Source organism: Mobula hypostoma, chromosome 29, assembly GCF_963921235.1.
Source record: "Mobula hypostoma chromosome 29, sMobHyp1.1, whole genome shotgun sequence".
Classification (NCBI taxonomy): domain Eukaryota; kingdom Metazoa; phylum Chordata; class Chondrichthyes; order Myliobatiformes; family Myliobatidae; genus Mobula; species Mobula hypostoma.
Window position 1 is genome coordinate 29,302,481 of NC_086125.1, and position 25,325 is coordinate 29,327,805.

The window sequence follows — 25,325 nt, forward strand, 5'->3', positions numbered from 1 at the left end:
AGGAGCTTTACCTGAGTTCATCAAAAGAATAGCATTTTTTATATCCTCTACTGTAATAGGTACGTCTAGTTTTAAGCACTCATTAGATGATAATTTTGGAATATTCAATTTCTTTAAAAATTCATGCATTATAGTGGAGTCATCAGGGAATTCTGATTGATATAGGGAGGTATAAAATTCTTGTAAGGATTTATTTATCTCGTCATGGTCAACCATCAAATTGCCATCTTGTTTACAAATCTTAAGAATCTGTCGTTTAACCGAGGCCGATTTCAATTGAATAGCCAATAGTTTCCCAGTTTTATCATCATGTATATAGAATTGACTCTTAGTTTTGATTAATTGACTTTCAATCGAAGATGATAGTAAGAGATTATGTTCCATTTGAAGTCCAACTCTCTGTTTATAAAGCTCCTGATTAGGGGCTATAGAATATTTCTTGTCAATTTATTTAATCTTGTCAACCAGTTTAAGTATTTCATTATTAGTTCGCTTTTTTAATCCAGCAGTATGAAATAATTTGTCCACAAATATATGCCTTAAAAGTATCCCGTAATGTCCCACTGGAAATATCCTCTGTAGAATTTGTTGTGAAGAAAAAAATAATCTGTTCCTCAATAAACCTGACAAACTCCGAGTCTTGAAGCAAAGTGGTATTAAATCGCCATCGTCTAGAATTAGTAGATGTATCCCTTGACTTAATAGATAATTTCAACAGCGCATGATCAGAAACAGCAATGGAATCATATTCGCAACCAGTGACAAGAGGAATTAATCAAGAATTAATTTAAAAATAGTTAATTCTTGAATAGTGATGATACAGATGTGAAAAAAATGAGAACTCTTTCTCATTTGGATGCAAGAATCTCCAAATTTCTGAGATTCCAGAGTCAGTCATAAAAGAGTTAATAAGGGTAGCCAATTTATTCGGAAGTACTTGATTGGACATGGATCTATCCATCAAAGGATTTAAACAACAATTGAAATCTCCACCCATAATCAGCATATTTAAATTAGGAAGAGATGTAAAGAGATTCTTAAAAAACACGGGACAGTCAACGTTTGGGGAATAGACATTAAGCATAACAAATTTTGTTAAATAACAAACCAATAATTAACAAAAATCTGCCATTTGGGTCTGAAATCGTCTCATGGTGCAGAAATGAAATTGACAGATCTATAAAAATAGAAAGGCCTTTTACTTTGGCCTGTGAATTTGAGTGGTACTCTTGGCTCCTCCAGAATCTACAAAAATGCTGATTATCCTCTTTCCGGACATGAGTTTCTTGTACAAAGATAATGTGAGCATTCATCCTATGGAATACTTTAAAAATTTTCTTCCAGTTCTGTCATACTGGTTCCCACTCCCCTGCCGTATTAGTCTAAACCAGTAGACACAATAAAGATATTTTTACCTGTTCTTCATATAAAACTGGGACTTATGAAACATTTTTATGAAAACAATGAACAAGGAATGTGAAGGATTTTGATATTTGAGACAGATGTTTCCCAGAATAACTGATGCCAAGATTAAGAAAGGCAATGATAGAATGGTGAAGTGGACTCGTTGGCCCAAATGGCCTAATTCTGCTGCTATGTCTTATGGTCCTATGGACTTTGTTTAACATCTTGTTTGAAAGACAAACCATTCACACAAGTAAAAAAAAACTCATATCAATACTTACATTAATTAAAATAATATTTTTTAATTACACAGAAACAACTGTTGATAATTGGGTGCCTTCTAAATTAGAAAGCAATATGATGTAGTGAAGAAACCAAAGTTTTAACCCATCAGTCTGAATCCACTTTCGTGAGATAATACAAAAACAATCCCCACGAGCTAGTTGACCGTAGCCACTGTGTACAAATAAACGAGCTTATAATGTAGTTATGATTTCTTTGTTATGTGCAGATGACACGGAAGCCAGATCTCTCATTAAACACACACATATAAAACTGAGCATGGCAATTATTGAGAGCAATACAAGTTAAGAATAAGTTCCAGTTTGCCCTGGGCTCCTGCATCTCATCAGATGTGTGACTACTGTTCTGAAAATCATAAACGTGGAGACACTCTTCAGGAAGTCAGTAGTTTCCCCAATCACATTTTTAATCAAATCACATTAAAACAAAAGAATCTTTAAACTGAGTTATCAAATTGTATTTACACCTCTCTTTTTGCTAATATTGAAGGAAACCCCTGCTCACCCGCTCCAATTTGCAGCATTGTATATTAAAAGTAGTCGTGTTTTTAGCTGCCACATAAATTGTCATATACAATCTCTACTGTGATTTCTACCACATTATTCACATACAGAACTGAACAAAACTTTCATTTGTTAAAGCTGGCTTACAAAGCTGGGAGAGTAGATTACCACGTGCCCAAGGTATTCTTTCCAGTTCATTATTCATCATCAAAGTTCTGCTGCAGCAAGAAGTTTGCAGCTAGGTTTTCATTCTTCTCACAGGCAAAATAAGCCTGGACGACCAGTCCTTCAGGAAACCCCAGAGCTTTCAACTGGAAAAGAGAAACAGTAATATAACCAACAGCTACACCAACAATAAGTATTTAACTAACACCCGTAATCCTATAAAATATCCCAGATGCTTCATCAGAGGCCATCGAGCTTAAATGTGACCTGACTAAAGGAAAAACCAAGACAAGCGCTTAATAACATTTAACAGGCGACCTAAAGGAGGGTGACATTTAGGGTTAAACATCAAACATAAAGCTGCACAGTACAAGACTGGCCTTTCAACCCATAATGTCTGTGCTGATGACGCTAACTTTGAATGTGCATCTACCCTTCAGTCTCGTATCTTTCCATTTCTCTTAACCACCACCATCACATCTGCTTCCATTATCTCCCCTGGAAGTATGTTCCAGGTACCAAACACTCTCAAGAAACTTCCCTGTCCATCTTTAAATTTTCTCTCTCTCACCACAAAGCTATGCCCTCTAGTTTTTAACATTTCTATTCTGCGAACAATACTCTTATCTCCCCTTTTAACGCCTTCCATGTTTCTATACAGTGTGCTACGAAGAGTGTGTACCCTGTACAATTTTCTCTATTTCTGCATGAATATCACCTAAAATGTGATCAGATCTTCACACAAGTCCCAAAACTAGATAAAGAGAACCAAATTAAATAAATAACACAAAAAAATCATTACATTTCTTCATTTATTTCTTGAGAAAAATAATCCAAAGAATGTGACCCTTTGCTTTCAGTAACTGGTGCAACACCCTTGTACAGCGATAACTTCAATCAAACGTTTCCGGTAACTTACTCACTCTTCCTTCAGTTAGTCCTGACGAAGGGTCTCGGCCTGAAACGTCGACTGCACCTCTTCCTATAGATGCTGCTTGGCCTGCTGCGTTCACCAGCAACTTTGATGTATGTTGCTTGAATTTCCAGCATCTGCAGAATTCCTGTTGTTTCCGGTAACTGTTGATCGGTCCTGCACATCGACTTGGAGGAATTTTAGGCCATTCCTCCTTACAAAACTGCTTCACTTCTGGGATGCTGGTGGGCTTCCTTACACGAACTGCTTGCTTCAGGTCCTCCCACAAAATTTCTATAGGATTAAGGTCAGGAATTTGACTCGCCATTCCAAAACACAAATTTTCTTCTTTTTAAACCATTCTGTTGTTGATTTACTCATCATTCAGATCATTGTCTTGTTGCATTATCCAACTTTTATTAAGCTTCAGATGACAGACTGCTACCCTGACACTCTCCCATAAAATGTCTTGATACAATTTTGAATTGTTCCCTCAACGATTGCAAGCTGTCCAGGCCCTGAGGCAGCAAAGCAGCCCATAACCATGATGCTCCTTCCACCGTGCTTCACGGTTGGGATGAGGTTTTGGTGTTGGTGTGCAGTGCCCTTTTTCTTCCAAATATAGCAATGTGCATTTCTGCCAAAAAGTTTCAACTTTTGTCTCATCTGCCCAATGGGACAACATTCTGTTGTAGAATATCCAGATGGTCTTTTGCAAACTTGAGACTTACAGCAATGTTTTTTATTGGAGAGCAGTGGTTTCCTCCGTGATTTCCTTCCATTCTTGTTCAGTGTTTTTCTAATAAAGGACACATTAACAGAGACTTTAGCAAGTTCTAGAGATTTATTCAGGTCTTTTGCTGTTACCCTTGGGTTCTTTTTCACCTCCTTCAGCATTGCACACTGTGCTCTTGGTGTGATCTTTAGAGTGCGCCCACTCCTAGGGAGAGTAGCAACAGCACCGAGTTTCCTCCCTTTGTAGACAATTTCTCACACTGTGGACTGATGAACACTCAGGTCTTTAGAAATGCTTTTGTAGCCTTTCCATCTTCTTGCATCTCTACAATTCCTCTAAGGTCTTCGGAAAGTTGTTTTGATCGAGGCATGGTGCACATAAACAGATCTTTCTTGTGAAGAGCAGGCTCTGTCAGTAATCTGACTTTGTGTGTCTTTTTTATAGGGCAGGACACCTCTATAACCCACACCTCCAATCTCATCTCATTGATTGCAACACCTGACTCCAAATAGCTTTTGTAGAAGGCATTATCCCATTAGTTCACATACTTTTTCCATGTAATATTGGATTGTTTTACTCAATAAATAAATGAACACGTATAATGTTTTTATGTTATTTGTTTAATTGGGTTCTCTTTATCTAGTTTAGGACTTTAGTGAAGATTTGATCACGTTAAGTCATATTTAAGCAGAAATAAGAGGAAATTCTACAGGGTTCACAAACTTCCTAGCACCATTGTACTTCCATCAGCCTGCAACATCTCAGGGGAAATAATCTAAGTTTTTCCCATGTTTCCTTATAGCTAACTCTCTCTAATCCAGCCAACATTCTGGTGAACCTCTTCTGCTCCTTTTTCAAAGCTTCCATATCTTTCCTGTAATGGGGAGACCAGAACTGCACACACTACACCAAGTGTGGCCTGACTAAAGTTTTACACAGCCATAGTATGACATACAAGGACATTTCAATGACCTTTTAAGCCTTCCAGATTCACTGTTTAAGTTCTCTGCTACTTCCTTTATTCCTTGAAGATTGCTGTCCAATCTCACCTTCCTAAACCTTACACTTTTTTATGACTAAATCTGAAACATCACCCGTCATTAAGCTTCCCAAAGATCCTTGTGTAAAATTAATAAAACGATCACATTTTAAATAGGTTTTAAACTCTTCCTCCTTCTACCAAGACAAAATATAATGTTGTGTTGATTTAAATGAAGAATTATAATGTTCTACTGAGTATAACAGATTCTCAAAGCCAATGACTGAACGGAAAAACTGTAAAAATGTTCAGCTGCTGGTTTGTAGTGACTCAGCTGTTTGGTGGAAGAGGTAATGCACAATTCTTGTTCTTGACAGCAACCTATTGGTTAGGGGCAGGACTAACATTGGTGAGGGCTGTTAAGCAGTCTGCCTGAACAAGAAAATTAAGCAAGAGCCTATAGGTCTAATAATATCCGACAAGCCAATTTCTCTGGAACAATAGGACAGAAAAAGAAATATTGTCAGATTTTCAGCATCTGCATTCTCTTGAGTCTTGTCAGTAACAATTTATTAGTTGTTATATATTTATTGGTCAGCCTGCCTGGAGTGTGCAAGTGGTGCACAATTCTACGTGCCATAGTTCCCGAGGAGATGTTGGATTGTGCAGCAGGACAGAGTTTTCAAAAGAAGTGAGTCGGGTCAGTCAGACATTGTGTGTGTCAGTTCTCCAGGTGATGTTGGATTCTGTGTGATTAGGCACTTAGCAAGGTCCAGTAAAAAGAAGTTAGATTTAAGAGGAGCAGCCATGTGTGAGTGGGCTAGTATTAGAGTGGGAAGTTCAGGTTTTGGCTCACAGAGGCTTTGGTGAGGAAAGGCAGAGACTTCAAGTAGAGTTTTTTGGTTTAACTTTTATTTCTTTCTTTTTTATTGCACAGTTGAGATGCCAGGCAGGGTAGTGGAATGCTCTTCTTGCAGGGTGTGAGAAGGAAGGGAGACCTCCAGTGTCCTAACTATTACACCTGCAAGAAGTGCTTCCTTCAGACCATTTTAAGGGATTGGAGCTGGAGCTAGATGAACTCCAGATCATTCCGGAAGCTGAGGGATTGCTCAACATGACATACAGGGAGGTAGTTACACCCAAGGTGCAGGACATAGGTAACTGGATAACCTTCAGGAGGGGAAAGGGGATAGGCACCCAGTGAAGAGTACCCCTGTGGACATTCCCCTCAACAACAGGTATACCACTTTGGGTACTGTTGGGGGTAATAACCTAGCAGAGGAAAGCCACAGTGGTCTGGCACTGAGTCTGGTTCTGTGGCTCAGAAAGGAAGGGGAGGTGGGGAGAAGATGCAAGCTGTATTGATAAGGGATTCATTGGTTAGTAAAACAGAGAGGAAGTTCTGTGGACAGGAATGAGATTCCCGGATGGTATGTTGCCTCCCAGGGTGCCAGAGTCAGGGACATCTCAGATCAAGTCCACGGCATTCTTAAGTGGGAGAGTGAGCAGCCAGAGGTCATGGTCCACTTCGGTACCAATTACACGGGTAGGAAAGGTGATGAGGTTCTGTAAAGCAAGTTCAGGAAGTTAACTGCTGTTAAAGGACAGGACCTCAAGGGTTGTGATCTCGGGATTGCTACCTATGCCACGTGCTAGTGAGGCCAGAAATTGTATGTTCCTACGGTTTAACACATGGCTAAGAGATGGTGCAGGATGGAGGACTTCAGATTTTTCAATCATTTGGTTGAAAATGACTGCACAGGCAAGACAATTTGCACCTAAACTGCAGGAGGACTAATATCCTTGAAGAAGGTTAGCTACACGGGGATGGGGGCAGTTCACCGAGAGTTGCAGGAGGATGGAAATCAGAGTCTCAGGGCAGACAGAGGAGTGATTGTGGCTGAAAACATTAAACCTATATACAAAGTCAGGAATCGAAAGTCTCAGCATGGTGGGGCAAATGTTCTGAGTAGTGTATACTTCAATCAAGCAGTATTGTAGGAGAGGTGGATATTGTAGCCATTAGTGTGATTTAGTTGCAGGAGGGACGGACTGGCAGCTGAATGTTTCTGTTGATTCAGATGTGATGGAGCTGGAGGGATTAAAGGAGGACTGGCATTACTAGTCAGGGAAAATGTTATGGGAGTACACAAACAGGACAAACAGGAGAGCTCATTTACTAAGGCTATATGAGCGGAACAGAGGAATAAGAAAGGGATGACCATATTGATAGGATTATATTATATTAAAAGACCCAACACCCAACAGTCCATGGGATTTAGAAGAGCACATTTGTAGAGAGATCGAATACTGTTGTAAGAAACACAAGGTTGTCTTAGTGAGTGTTTTTAACTTTCCACATATTGACTAGGACATCCCTACTTTAAAAAAACTGGATGGATAGATTGTCAAATATATTCAGCAAAATTTCCTTAATCAATACGTAGAGGTCCCAACTAGAGAGAATCAGAATCAGAATCAGGTTTATTATCACCGGCAAGTGTGGTGACAGTCGCTAACTTAGCAGCAGCAGTTCAATGCAATACATAATATAGAAGAATAAATAAATAAATAAATTACAGTACACATATATTGAATAGATTAAAAATCATGTAAAAAAAAGAAATAGTATATATTAAAAAGGTCAAAGAGTGTCCAAGGGTTCAATGTTCATTTAGGAATCGGCTGGCAGAGGGGAAGAAGCTGTTCCTGAATTGCTGAGTGTGTGCCTTCAGGCTTCTGTACCTCCTACCTGATGGTAACAGTGAGAAAAGAGCATCCCCCCTGGGTACTGGAGGTCCTTAATGAAGGATGCTGCTATTCTGAGACACCACTCCTTGAAGATGTCCGGGATACTTTGTAGGCTAGTACCCAAGGTGGAGCCCACTAAATTTACAAGCCTCTGCAGCTTCTTTCGGTCCTGTGCGGTAGGCCTCCCATACCAGACAGTGATGCAGCCTGTCAGAATGCTCTCCACAGTACATCTATAGAAGTTTTTGAGTGTATTTGTTAACATACCAAATCTCTTCAGACTCCTAATGAAGTAGAGCCACTGTCTTGCCTTCTTTATAACTGCATCGATATGTTGGGATCAGGTTAGATCCTCAGAGATCTGACACCCAGGAACTTGAAACTGCTCACTCTCTCTACTTCTGATCCCTCTATGAGGATCGGTATGTGTTCCTTCGTGTTACCCTTCCTGCAGTCCATAACCAGCTCTTTCATCTTACTGATGTTGAGTGCCAGGTTGTTGCTGCAGCGCCATTCCACTAGTTGGCATATCTCACTCCTGTATGCCCTCTCGTCACCATCTGAGATTCTACCAACAGAAGTGAAATTTTGAGAGTACAGAGTTTGTATGTTCCTGTCAGAATAAAAGGCAAGGTTTAGGAACCTTCATTTCTGAGAGATATTGAGGTCCTGGTTAAGAAGAAGGCGGCGGTGCAAAGGAGGTTTAGGCATGTAGGATCAAATGACTCACTTGAGGAGTATAACAAATGCAAGAGAATACTTAAGAAGGCTATCAGGAGGGCTAAAAGAAAGCATGAGGTTGCTCTAGCAGAAAGGGTGAAGGACAGGAGAATCCCAAAGGCTACTACTGATATATTAAGAGCATAATCATAGCAAGGGACAAAATTGGTCCTTTGGAAGATCAGTGGTCATCTATGCATGTAGTCAAAAGAGATGGAAGAGATCTTAAATGGCTATTTTGCATTTGAATTTTCTGGGGAGATGAACACAGAGTCTATCGAGTGAGGGAGAGCAACAGTGAGGAGGTGTTTACTATCTTGAGGAAAATTACAATGGATAAATTCCCAGGTCCTGACAAGATGTTCCCTTGGACTTTGTGGACTGTTAGAGTGGAAATTGCAGAGGCCCTAGGAGAGATATGTAAAACATCCTTAGCCACAGGTGACTGGAGAATAGCTAATTTTGTTCCGTTGTTTAGGAAAGGCTCTAAGAATAACCCAGAAAATTATAGGCTGGTGAACCTGACATCAGTAGTGTGTAAGCTATTATAATGTATTCTAAGGGACCAGATATATAAGTACTTGGATAAACAAGGACTGATTAGGGATAGTCAACATGTCTTTGTGTCCAGTAGGTTGTCTCTACCAATTTTATAAAGGTCTTCGAAGAAATTATCAGGAAAGTTGATGAAGGCAAGGCAATGGATATTGTCTACACGGACTTTAGCAAGGCCTTTGATGAGGTTCCACATGGGAGGTTGGTCAAGAAGGTTCAGTCATTTTGTTTTCATGATGAAGTAGTAAATTGGATTAGATATTGGCTTTGCAGGATAGCCAAAGAGTAGTAGTAAGTGGCTGCCTCTCTGACTGGAGGCTAGTGACTAATGGTACGTGCAGAGATCAGTGCTAGGTTTACTATTATTTGTCATCTATATCAACAATCTGGATGACAATGTGGTAAACTAGATCAGCAATGACACCAAAATTCAGGGTGTCGTGGACAGTGAGGAAGATCACCAAGGTTTGCAGCAGGATCTGCACTCGCTGGAAAAGTGTGTTGAAAAAATGGCAGGTGGAATTATAACAGAAGTAAAATCTGCAGATGCTGCAAGTCCATGCAACACACACAAAATCCTGGAGAAGACAAGCCAGGGTAGAACTTTCAATAAGAGCGATAGGGCACTGAGAAATGCAGTAGAAGGATCTAGGAATATAAATCCATAATTTCTTGAAAGTGATGTTACAGATAGATAGGGTCGTAAAGAAAGCTTTTGGCACATTTGCCTTTATAAATCAAAGTAATGAGTAGAGGAGTCAGAATGTTATGTTAAAGTTAGATACTGTAATACACTGCTGAGGCCTAGTTTGGATTATTGGATGCAGATTTGGTCACCTACTTACAGGAAAGATGTCAATAAAATTGAAAGAGTGCAGAGAAAATGTTCAAGGGTTTTGTCAGAGGACCTGAGTCATAGAGAAAGGGTGAAGAGGTTATGACTTTATTCCCTGGAGCACAGGAGAATGAGGGGAGATCTGATAGCATTATTCAAAATTATGAGGGGTATAGATAGGGTAAATGCAAGCAGGCCATTTCTACTGAGGTTGGGTGAGACTAGAGCTAGAGGTCATGGGTTAAGGATGAAAGGTGAAGTGTTCAAGACAGAACATGAAGGGGTACTTCCTCATTCAGAGGGTGGTGAGAGCGAGGAACAAGGTGCTGGCAAAAGTGGTGGATGCGGGTTCAATTTCAACCTTTAAGAGAAATTTGAATAGTGACATGGGTGGGCGGATATGGAGGGCTATGGTCCAGGTGCAAATCAATGGGATTAGACAGATTAATAGTTCGGCATGGAATAGATAGGTTGAAGGGCTTGTTTCTGTGCTGTAGTGTTCTACGATTTAACGACTAATCCTTCTGGTTTCATCTACAAATTCACTTCGAACCATCATTTCAGTTACGACCACACTTGCCACCATTAATGATATTGTAGTCACAGAGCACAGCACAGAAATGGGCCCTTTGTTTCTGTGTTGTGCCCACTTTAACCTTTCTGCCCATCTACAGTACAGTGCAAAATTCTTTGGCACATACATACAGCTAGGGTGCCAAAGGTATTTGCACAGTACTGTAGTAATTTTACATATTGCTCTGTACTGCTGCCACCCAAAAAAACACATTTCATGACATATTGAGTCTTGGTAAACATGATTCAGATATGGGTCTCTATTGTTGACTGAGCACAGGAAGGGGGCAGGGTGAGGAATCATGGTGGGAAAAGGGGAATGGGGAGGGGAGGAAGAAGGAAGCATCAGAGACATTCTGTAATAACTAATAAAGCAATTGTTAGGAATCAAATGACCTTGCCTGGTGTCTCAGGGTTGGGTGTGTCTGCACCCACACCATACCCCGCCACTGGTCCTCCTTCTCTGTCAGCTGTCCCACAACCTTGCTGTGGTGCTCCACCCTCGCCATTCCCAATATCTTATTACAAACTCGCTCTCCACTTCATGTTGACAAATACAGTACTGTGCAAATGCTTAGGTACTCCAGCTACATATATTTGCACAGTACTACATACTCTCCCATTTGCCCATATTAGGTCCATATCCTCCTATGCCTTGCTCTTTTTAAGGCCCGTCTAAATGCTACTTGAACATAGTGGTTGTATCTGGCAGTGAGGTACAGTTATCAATCCCTCTCTGTGTAAAAAACCTTTTCCTCAGATTATTAACAGAACAGATTCTACAGATGCTGGAAATCCAGAGTAACACACACAAATGCCAGAGGAACTCAGTAGGTCAGGCAACATCTACAGAGGGGAATAAGTAGTCGATGTTTTAAACAATTTTGTTTATTTCTCTCCATAGATGCTGTCTGAGCTGCTAAGTTCCCCTAACATTTTGTATATTCCTCTCAGATTACCTTTTTCTTAGCTTAAACCCATGTCCTGTTGTCCTTGATACCCCTACCATGGGGATGAAGAAAGATTCTATCTACCCTATCCATGATCCACATAATTTTATTTATCTTGGTTGGGTCACCCCTCAGCTTCCTTCACTCCAGTGAGAACAATCAGAGATCGGGAGTGAGAGGAGTGACTCATTCAGGTTGGCATCATCATCCTCTTGTTCTTGACACATTTCCCAGAAAAGTGGTTTGCCATTGATTTCTTCTGGGCAGTGTCTTTACAAGACGGGTGACTCTAGTCATTATCAATTATCAGGTCAGCGGGTGTGCATTAAAAAGCAGTGCTTCATGGAAATTTAAGTGTTTGAGAACCAGCCATTCAGAGGTTGGAGCTCATTAGTACATGCAAATTAAAATATGGCAGGGGCAAGCAGAGAGGCCATCATTGGAGTGGAACAAGAGAAAATCTACAGATGCTGGAAATCCCTTTGGGTCTTGGCCCAAAATGTCAACTGTACTCTTTTTCATAGATGCTCCCTGGCCTGCTGAGTTCCTCCAGCATTTTGTGTGTATCATTGGAGTGGACATGTTAGAGTGGTGATTTCAAGGATTTAGCTCTTTGAGGATTCAGACTTGAGTGAGAGAAGGTGAAAGGCTGTAGGTAGATTTTTTTCAGCTTATTTATTGTTTCCTTCTTTATAATTACACAATTAGAGCAGTAGGGATGCCAGGCAGGATAACGGAATGTTCCTCTTGCGGGATAAGAAAAGACAAGGACAACTACACCTGCAAGAAGAACATCCAGCTGCAGCTTCTGATGAAGAGCCTCACCACAAAATGTCGACTATTTACTCTTTACCATAGATGCTGCCTGGCCTGCTGAGTTCCTCCAGCATTCTGTGTGTGTTGTTAAGGAGCTGGAGCTGGAACTGGAAGAAATCTAGATCATTCAGAGAACTGAGGGGGTGATAGACAGGACATATAGAGAGGTAGTTACACCCAAAGTGCAGGGCACAGGAGACTAGGTGACAGGGGTGCTGAAAGGGGTTAACAGCCAGTGCAGAGTATGCCTGTGGCCACCTCCCTCAACAATAGTTATACCACTCTAGATACTAATGGAGGGGCGGGATGGAACTAGCAGAGCAAAGTCTCAGCGATCAGGTCTCTGGCACTGAGTCTCGTTCTTGGCTCAGAAGGGAAAGGGAGTGAAGAGGTAAGCTGTGGTGATGGGGGATTCATTAGTTAGGGGAACAGAAAGGAGGTTCTGTGGACGAGAATGAGATTCCTGGATGGTATGTTGCCTCCTGGGTGGCAGGGTCGAGATTCTGCAAAATGAGTTCAGGGAGTTTGGTGCTAAGTTAAAGGACAGGACTTCAAGGGTTGTGTTCTCAGGATTGCTACCCGTACCACGTAGTCTGTCTAGGCACCATATCTGATGCGGACGTTGGTGACCATGGTTTTCCATATACATCTATCCCTTGTTCTTTGGATGACTTCCATTTCCTCGATGTGTAGCCACCTGGCTATGCTTTTGATGTACATAAGCCGAGGTCTTCGTCTAGGTTTGCTCCCCTCAGTCTTTCCAGAGAGTATGAGTTTTTCTAGTTCACCTTTCCGCATGATGTGTTCCAAGAATCTGAGTTTCTTTCTCTTATTGTTGGTATGAGTGATCTGCTTGGGCTCTTCTGAGAACTTCTTCATTTGATGTGTGTGTGGTCCATGATATTTTTAACATTTACCCGTAGAACCATAATACAGCTGCTTCTAGTCTCTTTTCCATTGCTGGAGAAATGGTCCAGAATTCACTTCCATAAGTCAGGATAGAATAAATGTAGCACTGCAGTATTCTGTTTTTAGTGTGCATGCTCATCTTTCTGTCTGTTAATATGGTCTTCGTTTTTCGGAAAGTTTCTTTCGCCATTGCTATTCTGTATTTGATATCTGTGTCGCACCTGCCATTACTTGTTACTAGGCTACCAAGATATCGGAATTTGTTGACTTGTTTGATGTTTGTATTTCCAATCTTGATCACACATTGTGGGATGTTTGTCTTTCTGGAGATGACCATGCTTTCTGTCTTCTTGGTGTTGGTTGAGAGGCCTCTGTTTTCTGCTGCCACTATAGTGAGTAGTTCTTGAAGATTTGTTTCTGAGTCAGCTATTAGTACGATGACATCAGCATACCTGATGTTATTTATATTATGGCCTCCAATTGTGAATCCTTTGATGTCTTTGATACTTCTCAAGGTATTTTCACTATACAGATCGAATAAGTCTGGCGAAAAGACACAACCTTGCCCGACTCGTCTCATGATATCCACATACTCACTCACTTTTCCTTCTATTCTGATGGATGCTGTCCGGTCCCAGTATAAGTTTCTTAAGAAATGTGGATCCTTTAAGTCCATAGGATTTAAAGGAACAAATCTGTAGAGAGATCACAGACTGAAAAAGAATTTAGTGCTTTCCCAGCACACATGACAAATAAAACTTTGCTCGGGCTTTCAGATGAGTACAGGGATCGATTACAACTAACGTTTCAATGGCAAACTCTGCCATCTTCTTCAGGGATGATGCCTGGGCATGTCTAGTCCAGTGGTAATTATACCCAAGTAGTCTATCCCTTTTGATTAGCGAGTCCTCACCCGATCAGGTTTCCGCTCTCCCCTCATTCACAATCAAATTCCAGTTTTTATTAAAAGTGAGAATTTCATCTTTGTTAATTTTTTTTCCTCTAGTTTTATTTCAATGGCTTCTTTTACTAGGCAGTCCCAAAGGCCAATGACACAGCACAGTAGTTTTGTGCTGCCGAAACCAATCCTATCGCCATTACTCTTCTGCTACAGTCTGTCTTTCCTAGATTACCATGGTTTTTGAAAAGATCGCCACGATCCTGAAGAAATACCGGATTTATACTATCCACAAACCTGTAAAGAAGCTCAAGCCACAGCTTATGTGGGTCAAAAATGACCTGGGACTCGGGTCTGCTGCCATTTACAGGATTCCCTGTGAATGAGGAGCAGCGTATATCAGCCAGACAGGATGCACAGTGGAAACCTGCATCAAGGAGCACAGAAGCACAGGAGGTGTACCTGCTTGGGTTACCTGGAGAAATGGGCGGTATACAAGATGGGAGAGTGGAAACCTGATTGGAGGAGGACTAACCAATCAGGGGGGATGGACTAAGGGTGTATAAATACATCAGACTAGACATATCCAGGCATCATCCCTGAAGGAGATGGCAGAGTTTGTTATCGGAACGTCCGTTATAATCGATACCAAATTATGCTAGATAGATGCTAAATGCATTTCATTGGCTTTGTATCTGTACTCGGCATAACAACAATAAAGTTGAATCTAATCTAATCTAATCTAATACCTATACCTGACTGGAAGCCCAAGAAGAGTTTAGATCACAGACTGTTGCAAGAAACATAAGGTTGTGATAGTAGGTGAGTTTAAATTTCCACATATTGACCAGGACTCCCATACTATAAAAGAACTAGATGGGATAGAGTTTTTCAAATGTGTTCAAGAAAGTTTCCTTAATCAGTACATAGAAGTCTCAATGAGAGCGTGTGCAATACATGATCTCCTATTAGAGAATGAGACAGAGCAGGTGACAGAAGTTTGTGTAGGGGAGCACTTTACATCTAGTGATCATAATGTCATTATTTCAAAGTAATTATGGAAAAGAATAGGTCCAATCCTCAGGTTAAGATTCTAAATTGGTGAAAGGCCAACTTTGATGATATGAGAAAGAATCTAAGAAGAGTGGATTGCAACAGGCTATTTTCTGGCAAAGGCGCTCTTAGTAAGTGGAAGCTTTCAAACGTGAAATTTTGAGAAATGCTTGTACGTCCCTGTCAGAATAAAAGGTAAGGATAACAAGTTTAGGGAACCTTGGTTTTTGAGTGATATTCAGGCCCTTGTTAAGAACAAAAAGGAAGTACATAGCATATACAGTATAGGCAGTTAGGAACAAATGAGATACTTATGGAGTATAAGAAACGCAAAAGAATACTTAAGAAAGAAATCAGGAGTGCTAAAAGAAGTCATGAGGTTGCTCTAGCAGACAAGGTGAATGAGAATTCTAAGGGTTTCTATAGATATTTTAAGAGTTAAAGGATTTCAAGGGACAAAATTGATTCTATGAAAAGATCAGAATGGTAAACTAGTGCATGGAGCCAGAAGAGATGGAGGAGGTTTTAAATGCCACACACACAAAATGCTGGTGGAACGTGCATTCCACCAGCATTTTGTGTGTGTTGCTTGAATTTCCAGCATCTGCAGATTTCCTCGTCTTTGAGGTCTTAAATGGATTTTTTGCATCTGTATTTACTCTGGAGATGGACACAGAATCTGAGGCAATGCAGCAGCAAGGTTGTGGAACAGGTGACAGAGAAGGAAGCCCAGGGGCGGGGTATGGTGTAGGTGCAGACACACCCAACCCCAAGACACCAGGCAAGGTCATTTGATTCCTAACAATTGGTCCATCTTGAGACAAATTAGGATGGACAAATCCAGAGCCTGGCAAGGTGTTCCCTCAGACCCTGTGGGAGGCAAGTGCAGAAATTGCAGGGGCCCTAGCAGAGACCCTTAGCAACAGATGAGGTACTAGAGGATGGAAGGATAGCTAATGTTGTTCCACTGTTTAAGAAAGGTTCTAAGAATAAACCAGGACATTAGAGGCTGGTGAGCCTGACATCAGAAGTAGGAAAGTTATTGGAAGGTATTCCAAGGGATCGGACATATGAGTATTTGGATACACATGGACTGATTAAGGATAGTCAGCATAGCTTTGTGCATGGTGGGTCATGTCTAACCAATCTTAAGTGGACTTCAGCAAGGCATTTGACAAGGTCTCATATGGGAGGCTGGTCAAGAAGGTTCAGTCACTTGACGTTCACTATGAGCAAGTAAGTTGGATTAGATTTTGGCTTTGTGGGAGAAGCCAGAGAATGGTAGTAGATGGTTGCCTCTCTGACAGGAGGGTTGTGAGTGATGGGGTACTGCAGGGATTGGAACTGGGTCCATTGTTGTTTTTCATCTATATCAACAATCTGGATGTTAATGTGGTTAACTGGATCAGCAAATTTGCAGAGGCTGGTGGTATAGTGGACAGTGAGGACGACTATCAAAGCTTGTAGTGGTATCTGGACCAGCTGGAAAAATTGGTTGAAAAATGGAATTTAATGCAGTAAGTGTGAAGTGTTGCACTTTGGTAGGACTTAAACAGTGGGTGATAGGGCACCGGGGAGTGCAGTAGAACAAAGGGAACTGAGATTATAGGTTCGTAATTAAAAGTAGTGTCGCAGGTAGATAAGGTCATAAAAGAAAGCTTTTTGCATATTGGCCTTCATAGATCAAAGTAATGAGTATGGGAGTTAGGATGTTATGATGTTATGTTGAAGTCCCATATGAGGTTGATGAGGCCTAATCTGGAGTATTATGTGCAGTTTTGGTCACCTACCTACAGGAAAGATGTAAGAAAGATTGAAAGAGTGCACAGAAAATTTACAAGGATTACAGTTGCTGGGACTGGAGAACTTGAGTTACAAGGGAAAGTTTGAATAGGTTAGAATTTTATTTCCTACAACGTAGATTGAAGGAAGATTTGATATGGATATGCAGAATTATGCAGACTTTTTCCTCTGAGGTTGGATGAGACTACAACTAGAGGTCAAGGTTTAAGGGTGAAAGGTGAAATGTTTAAGAGGAACATGATAGGGAAACTTCACTCAGAGGTTGGTGAGAGTGTGGAATGAGCTGCCAGCGCAAGTGGTGGATACGATTTTGATTTCAATGTTTAATAGAAGTTCGGATAGGTTCATAGATGGGATGGATAAGGAGGGCTATGGTCCAGGTGCACATCGATGGAACAAAGCAATTTAAATGGTTTAGCATGGACGAGATAGGCTGAAAGGCCTGTTTCTGTGCTGTAGTTTTCTATGACTCCATAACGTCTGGCCTGACTAACCTCTCCCTATAACTAAAATCCTCCAACCCAAGCAGCATCCAGGTGAATCTTCTCTCCACTCTCTCTAGCGCAACCACATCCTTCCTGTAGTGTGGTGACCAGAAATGCACACAGTACTCCTGGTGCAATTGAACCAGTGCTTTGTAAAGTTGCAATATAACGAAACAACTTTTATATTCTTTACACTGACGTATGAAAGCAAGCAGGCCGCATGCCTTCTTCACCATCTCATTACACCTGCTTGTTAATGCAAATAACTAATCAGCCAGTCATGTAGCAGCAACATAAAAGCATGCACACATGGTCAAGAGGCTCAGACCAGATGTTCAGATCAGAATGCAGAAGAAATGTAATCTAAGTAACTTTGACTGTGAAATAATTGTTGGCACTAGACAGGGCTGGTTTGAATATCTCAGAAACTGATGATCTCCTGGGATTTTCATACACATCTGTCTCTAGAGTTTGCAGAGAATGGTGCGAAAAACAAAACAAAAATCTAGTGAGTGGTAGTAAGTAGACAAAAACACATATTAATGAGAGAAGTCAGAGGAGAATAGCCAGACTGGTTCAAATTGACAAGCTGTAATAAACATGTGTTACAACAGTGGTGTGCAAAAAAGCATCTCTGAATGCACAACACATCAAACCTTGACATGGATGTGCTACAGCAGCAGAAGGCTACACTGGGTTCCACACATAATAAAGTGGCCACTGTGTATATTCTATCCCTTTAAATATTTGCTAATACTACTAACATAGGGCTTAGCAGCCTGTAATTAATTACCTGGCTTATTCTTGCCTCCCTTAAACAAAGCAATAGCATTAGCTGTCCTCAAGTCTTTCGATATCTCACCTGTGTTTAGCCAAGATGTAAAAAAAAATTCCATCGGTGCCCCCAACTATCTCCTCCCTTGCTTCCATGAGATAGGTCTCATCTGGCTGTGAGCTTTTCCATTCCTTATGCATCCCACATTCCACATTGATGTTTTGGGCTGAGACCATTCATCAGTCCTGAAACGTGAACTGTTTATTTCCTTTCATAGATGCTGCTTAACCTGCTGAGGTCCTCCAGTATTTTGTGTGTATTGCTCATTTAACATTCCCCCTTTTTAAATTCTGACCTGTTCAAGGTTGTCCATTTACCCCTTCCTGAACTCACTACCCTCCATGTCCTCTTTAGCTAACTCCTGAAAAAGAAGAGGGGACAGCAGAGATAGAGACACAATAACGAAAAGGCTGCACAATATTTGGAAGAACAAATTGAGAAGTCCTTGCATGAATGTCTAATAAAGTAAGAAAAGTTAGTCCCTGACTATTATCTTTAGTAATAATGTGACTTTGAGAAATGAAATCCATGCAGAGCCAGAATCAAGTAAAAGCTTCAATAGGCTACAGTTTACAGTCTGCACTTTAACATCAACTAAACCCTCAGAAGGCTGTGAGTATACCAGCCCACTTTATCTAAGGCAATGATTCACATCAATGCCATTACTGTCTACCTTTGCGAAAGCATTAAAAATTGTTCCTTACAGCTCACCACCTAAGAGAGAACTCGGTCAGAATTTTTTTCTTGGAGATCAGCCAGGTTCATTAGTTAATGGTACCAAGTTAGCGTTTGCAAGATGATGAGCTGAAATCGCACAGCGACCAGGGCTAAGACCTGATCCAATAAACTGTTTGCTCATAGCAGAATGTGATCATGAAAACCGCTGCATGGTTGCAACAATATCTTGCCTTCTATATTTTGTTTCATAATTGCTTTCCCATTTCCAAGCTAGTCTAAACCCACATAAAGCTACCTGAACATGACAAAACTAGTCACAATCCTGCTGAAAGACAAAGCATTCATCCTAAAGGCTTTAATTTCCCCAGAACCCACCCCAAATGTCCCAAAACGCACACCAGGTTCCCCAGAATGCACGCCAACTTCCCCAGAACAGATCCCAAACTCCCCAGAACCCACCTCCAGCTTTCCCAAAGCTCAACCAAGTAACCCAAGGATCTAAAGCCGTCTACCTTGTTTTTCAGCCACAAGTGCATGTGCACTACCTTCCATTTCTGTACTCTCCAGCACATAAAACCAATTAGCAATCCAATGATTGTTATCTTTGCTCTTGCTTTTTAATGTTGTTTTTGGCTCCTTGAAATCTGTCTACCAAGTCACATCCTTCTGCTGGTGCCTTGACAACACAGACCTCTTCAGGATGTCCTATATTTCAGTGATTCTACTACCGTGGAGACAACATACCATCCAGAAATACCATTCATAATTGTGGAACTGCCTGCCTGTCCCCTAAATATCAAAGGTAAGTAGCAGTGACAGAGAATACTACTATAGAAATTATACTACTTTTGATATCTTGAAGAGATCTGTAAAGCTGAGACAAGATGTTAGAAGGACCATAAGATGAAGGAGCAGAATTAAGCCATTCAGCCCATCAAGTCTGCTCCACCATTTGATCATGGTTGATTTATTTTCCCTCTCAACACAATTGTCCTTTCTCCTCATTTTTATTCTTTATAATTGTTGAATGTTGTTTTTTTTTGTTGCACGTTACACCAACACAACCACAACAAATTCCTAATACGTGTAAATGTATATGGGAATAAGGTTAATCCTTGATTACCTTTGAAACGAAAACCAATTTCCCCCAGGATCAATAAAGTATGACTATGACTATGACTATACCCTTACTAATCAATAACCTATCAACCCTGCTTTAAATATAGCAAGAAAGTTGATGGTCTTTGTTTTAAATATACCACTATTAGAAATGTCATGGATATAGAAAAACCAAAGCACCCTTGAAAAAAGGAGAGAGGAAACATTTGTTTACATTCCAACCCAAATCTTTCTTCTGGTTTGACGATATTTCTGTTGTGAATTTTACTGACCCGCTCTATAGCTTCCTTTTCTTGGGGTGTCACCTGGATGTAGTCAGTTTGCAATGTATCCTCACCAACTGCGCCCATCTCCTCTTCAATCTCACCAACCTCCTCCATGGGTTCATTTAACATCTGGATGAACTGCTCCTGGTGTTCGCTGATTTGCTGCAGGTAAATGTTACACCTTACATTCATATTCACAGAGCAAACAGTTACATCAACACAGCTTCAAGTATTTCATAAACCACTGCAACATGCAGGTAACCTGTGCTATCATATACTAAGTCATAATAACAGTTTTGAAAGCTTTCTGATACTAAAAATTTAATGTTTTCATTACTCCCCACAAATAAATATTCACAAGGCTCCAATCTTTTATCCATTCTCGGTAAGTATTTAAAGCTATGGTCTTAGTACTTTGTTACTTATAAGAATACTTTGGTATGTTACCAAAGACTTTAGCAAATTGATGCAGATGTTCCATGGAGAGCATTCTGACTCGATGCATCACTGTCCAGTATGGGGGGACTAGTGTACAGGATTGCAAAAAGCTACAACGGGCTGTAAATTCAGCCAGCTCCATCATGGCCAGTAGGCTTCCTGTTAGAGTCGGGTTGTTATCACTGACATACGTCGTGAAACTTGCTGTTTTGTGCCAGCAATACAGTGCAATACATAAAAATTACTATAAATTACAATAAGAAATATTTTTAAAAATAAATATGAAGTGCAAAAAGAGAACAAAACCATGAGGTAGTAGTATTCATGGGTTCATGGTCTGTTCAGAAATTAAACAGTGGAGGGTAAGAAGCTTGAGAACATTTTCAAAAGGGGATGCCTCAAGAAGGTGACATTCATTATTAAGGACGCTCACTATCCAGACATGCCTTCTTCTCATTGCTGCCATCAGGAAGGAGATGCATGCTCAATGTTTTAGCAACAATTTCTTCCATTCTGCCATCAGATTTCTGAATGGTCTTTGAACATTACGTCACCATTTCACTCTCTTTTTGCACTATTTATTTTTTATATTTCTTATTGTAATTTATAGTTACCTTCATGTGTTGTACCTACTACTACTGCAAAACAACAAATTTCACAACATATATCAGTGATAATAAACCTGATTTTGACTCTGATATTTGAATGCAACTGGCAGCTCTGCTGGATGGTGTCAGTTGCTGGACAACAAGGATCCTGCTTTGACCAGATGCCTGACAACAATCTCACCACAGAATTGCTGGGTCTTTGTGAACAGCTTTTAGTGAGACCAGTGGAGAGTACTTCACCACTGATCAAAACCTCATGTTCATTATACTAATACAGGCAAATGACCACTGTCCCAAGATACAACACCCTCTACCTTAGTCAAACCAGATTAAAAACCTTATTCTTTCTATATTCTGGTCATGGCATGCAAGTGCTTGTTAAATTATCTTAAGTTTGATTCCATCATTAACGGTATTCAAATTGATTACTGTGTGAAGAAAGTTCTTACTTTGGTCCCTTCGCTGATCACATATTAGAAGATCAGAAAGTTTTGACAAGAACAGGCCATTCAGCTTGCCAAATTGCTATTCATATAGTCTGTTGAAATAACTATTGAGTTTAGATTTGAAAGTCTCTAAGCTACTACTCTCAACAACACAACCAGGTAGTTTGTTCCACGTGTCCACAACTCGCTGAGTAAAGAAATGCTTCCTGATGTTAGTCTGAAATCTCCCTTTAACCAGTCTCCACCTATGGACCTATGTCCTTGATAATAGATTAATTTTCAGGTAGCAGGCATCAAAGGGTATGGGGAGAAGGCAGGGGAGTTGGGATGATTGGAAGAATTGGATGAGCCATGATTGAATGGCGGAGCAGACTCAATGGACAGAATGGCGTACTTCTGCTCCTATATCTTATATGGTCTTATTTTGAACATTTCTATCATGTCTCCTCTCATTCTATATCTGTCAGGCCTTGGAGATTTATTAACTTCCAGCCTTTTCAGCTAAAGCAGGGCCTCACTTTCTAAATTCTCTAAGTCACTTAAAACAACCTTATTTATCTCTACACTTACTGGCATATCGCCAACATCTTCACAGGTGAATACTTTGCGAAATATATTAAGAGCACCCACTATGTCCTTCTCTACATAATTTAACACCCTACTATTATTCCTAATACACTTAACTTCCTCCTTGATTTTTCTTTTACTACTAAAGTATTAAAAAAATTTCTTGGGGTCAATCTTAGCATTATCAGCAATACCCTTCTCAACCTGCCTTTTGGCAATCTGAATTTCCCTCTTGACTATATCTCTCATATTTTCATATACCCAACAGTTAACATCATTACTACTTTTTCTGTATTCCTTATATAGCTGTCTGTCATGGTCCGGTCCGTGAAGTCCATATTCCGGTTCACGGTCCGGTCCATCGACCCTTGCTCCAGGTTTTCCTGTCTACCCTGTTTCTGGCTTGTTGAGCTCTAATTGAGTCAGCTGATGCTCGTAGGGGCTGGTTGCATAAATACCTTCAGAGACCAGGGTGTGGTGGTTGGATTGTTCTTGTCTTTGCTCCTTGTATGTATTCTTCTGCCTTCTGTTTCCTCGCCTGAAGCCTTGCCTTGCCCTGCCCTGTCTTGCCGGTAACTCTCGCCTCGCCTGAAGTTCTTGTCTTGCCTTGCTTTGTCAGAAGCCTTGCCTTGTCTTGCAGGTAACTCTCGCCTCATCTCGCCTGCAGTCTTGTCCTGGAGCCACCCTGTACCTAGCTCCCTTCCTGTCCCTTACCTCCACCCAGGTAAGCCAGGCCGTCTTGTCATTACCTGGAATTGGTTCTGTCCCTTCCTGTTCCATGCCTCCGTCGGGTGGTGATCCGCGCCCTGCCCAGGAGGAGCCTGTCTAGCCTCAAGCCTGAAGTCTCCGGCCTCCGGCCTCCAGCCAAGCCTCGCCTGAAGTCTCCGGCCTCCGGCCTCCAGCCAAGCCTCGCCTGAAGTCTCCAGCCTCCGGCCTCCAGCCAAGCCTCGCCTGAAGTCTCCGGCCTCCGGCCTCCAGCCAAGCCTCGCCTGAAGTCTCCGGCCTCCGGCCTCCAGCCAAGCCTCGCCTGAAGCCTCCGGCCTCCAGCCAAGCCTCGCCTGAAGTCTCCGGCCTCCGGCCTCCAGCCAAGCCTCGCCTGAAGTCTCCGGCCTCCGGCCTCCAGCCAAGCCTCGCCTGAAGTCTCCGGCCTCCGGCCTCCAGCCAAGCCTCGCCTGAAGTCTCCGGCCTCCGGCCTCCAGCCAAGCCTCGCCTGAAGTCTCCGGCCTCCGGCCTCCAGCCAAGCCTCGCCTGAAGTCTCCGGCCTCCGGCCTCCAGCCAAGCCTCGCCTGAAGTCTCCGGCCTCCGGCCTCCAGCCAAGCCTCGCCTGAAGTCTCCGGCCTCCTGCCTCCTGCCAAGCCTCGCATCAAGTCTCTAAGACTTCAGCCCCATCCTGCCTGCCAACCAAGCTCGTCCTTGCCTAGTACTGGGGTCCAAGCCAGAGGCAAGACTCAGGTACTGGCTCCTTGTCCAGTCTCTGGCTCGGAGTCCAAGCCCAGGCTCCTAGCTCTCTTGTCCAGTCCTGTTTCAGGTTCCTGGTTTTCCTGTCCATGTCCTTGCCATTGCCCTGTATCCTAGTCCTGTCCCTAGTACTTCAGTGTCTGTGTCTGGCACTTGGGTCCGTTCCCAGCCACCGCCTTATGACACTGTCTTTTCTTCAATAATTCTTAATGTATGTCTTTATTTATCCATGTAGTTAAGCTATTGTTTTTATTGCTTCTCCCAACCTTGGATATGAACATTTCCTGCACTACCTCTTTAAATTGACCCCATTGTTTCTCAACTGACTCAATGTCAAGCAGTTCCTTCCAGTTTACCTTTTGAACACTTTGCTACATCTACACAAACTCTGCCTTTCTGAAATTCAGTTGAATTTCTCAGAATTAGAATCAGGTTTATTATCCACCGGCATATAATGTGAAATTTGTTCTTACTGATATACTCTCCCAAAAAACTTCAGAAAACTTCAAGACTAACCATGTTATGATCACTTGTTCCTAAAGGCTCAACAACTTCTGTATTCAAAATTTATCCTGATTGTTAAAGAATATCAAATCTAGGCATGCCTTTCCTCTTGTTGGTGCATTCACATACTGGGGCAAAAAACAATCATCCGTTAACTCAATGATTTCACTTTCCTGTAATCCCCTGGGTTCTCCCTCCCAATATTTGGGAAATTAAAGTCACCCATAATGATACCATCACCCTCAGAACTTGTTTTTTTAATATTCTGATAGAATTGTTTATTAAAATCACTGTCAGCATTAGGGGGTCTATAACATACAGCCAATTTTATTTCTTTATGCTTAAACCTTTCAATTCTCACCCCAATATCTTCACTAAGTCTTAATTATCTCCTATCAAGAGCAGCTTCATGTTTAAATTCTCTCTATGTATACAGCTATTCCTCCACCTTGACAATCTAATGTATCTTTCCTAAGTAAAGTATATCCTTTAATACCATATTCATCACCATCCTTTGAGCTCATCCAGGTTTCAGTTATTGTTATTACATCATATTTATACACACTTGCATAGAATTCCAGCTCATTTTATTTTATTCTTTTACCTTCTTGCATTTATACAGGCCATTGTTAGTCTATTACTGATGTTTTAATCCTATTCTGACTCATTTTTATATTTTTGAAGCCTATAATTGGTTTTTGTCCGATAACACAATAAGACATAGGAGAAGAAGTAGGCCATTCAGCATCTAGTCTGCTCTGCTATTCCACCATGGCTGATCCCAGATCTCACTCAATCCCATACACGTTCCGTCTCGCCATAACCTTTGATGCCCTGACCATTCATGAAGCTACCATTTTTTGCTCTAGATATACCCATGGTCTTGGACTTCACAGCTGTCTGTGGCAGAGCATTCCACAGATTCACCACTCTCTGGCTAAAAAAAATTCCTCCTTACCTCTGTTCTAAAGGGTCGCCCCTCAATTTTGAGGCGCTGTCCTCTAGTTCTGGATACCCCCATAATACAAAATATCCTCTCCACACCCATCTTATCT

At 41.3% G+C, this 25,325-nt stretch overlaps 1 protein-coding gene across 2 annotated transcripts in view; it reads right to left on the reverse strand.

Moving 5' to 3' along the window:
- Window positions 1–1,701: 1,701 nt before the first annotated feature.
- The window catches only part of LOC134339359 (UV excision repair protein RAD23 homolog A-like), a 59,388-nt gene continuing 35,764 nt past the window's right edge, over window positions 1,702–25,325 (reverse strand). The window contains exons 8-9 of one of the 2 annotated variants that reach the window (XM_063035791.1): window positions 20,256–20,411; window positions 1,702–2,521 (exon numbers count right to left, since the gene is read on the reverse strand). In XM_063035791.1, the coding sequence (XP_062891861.1) occupies window positions 2,408–2,521; window positions 20,256–20,411 (270 nt within the window). In that variant the 3' untranslated portion in view covers window positions 1,702–2,407. The remainder of the gene's footprint in view (window positions 2,522–20,255; window positions 20,412–25,325) is intronic. The other variant, XM_063035790.1, reaches the window with a different exon arrangement.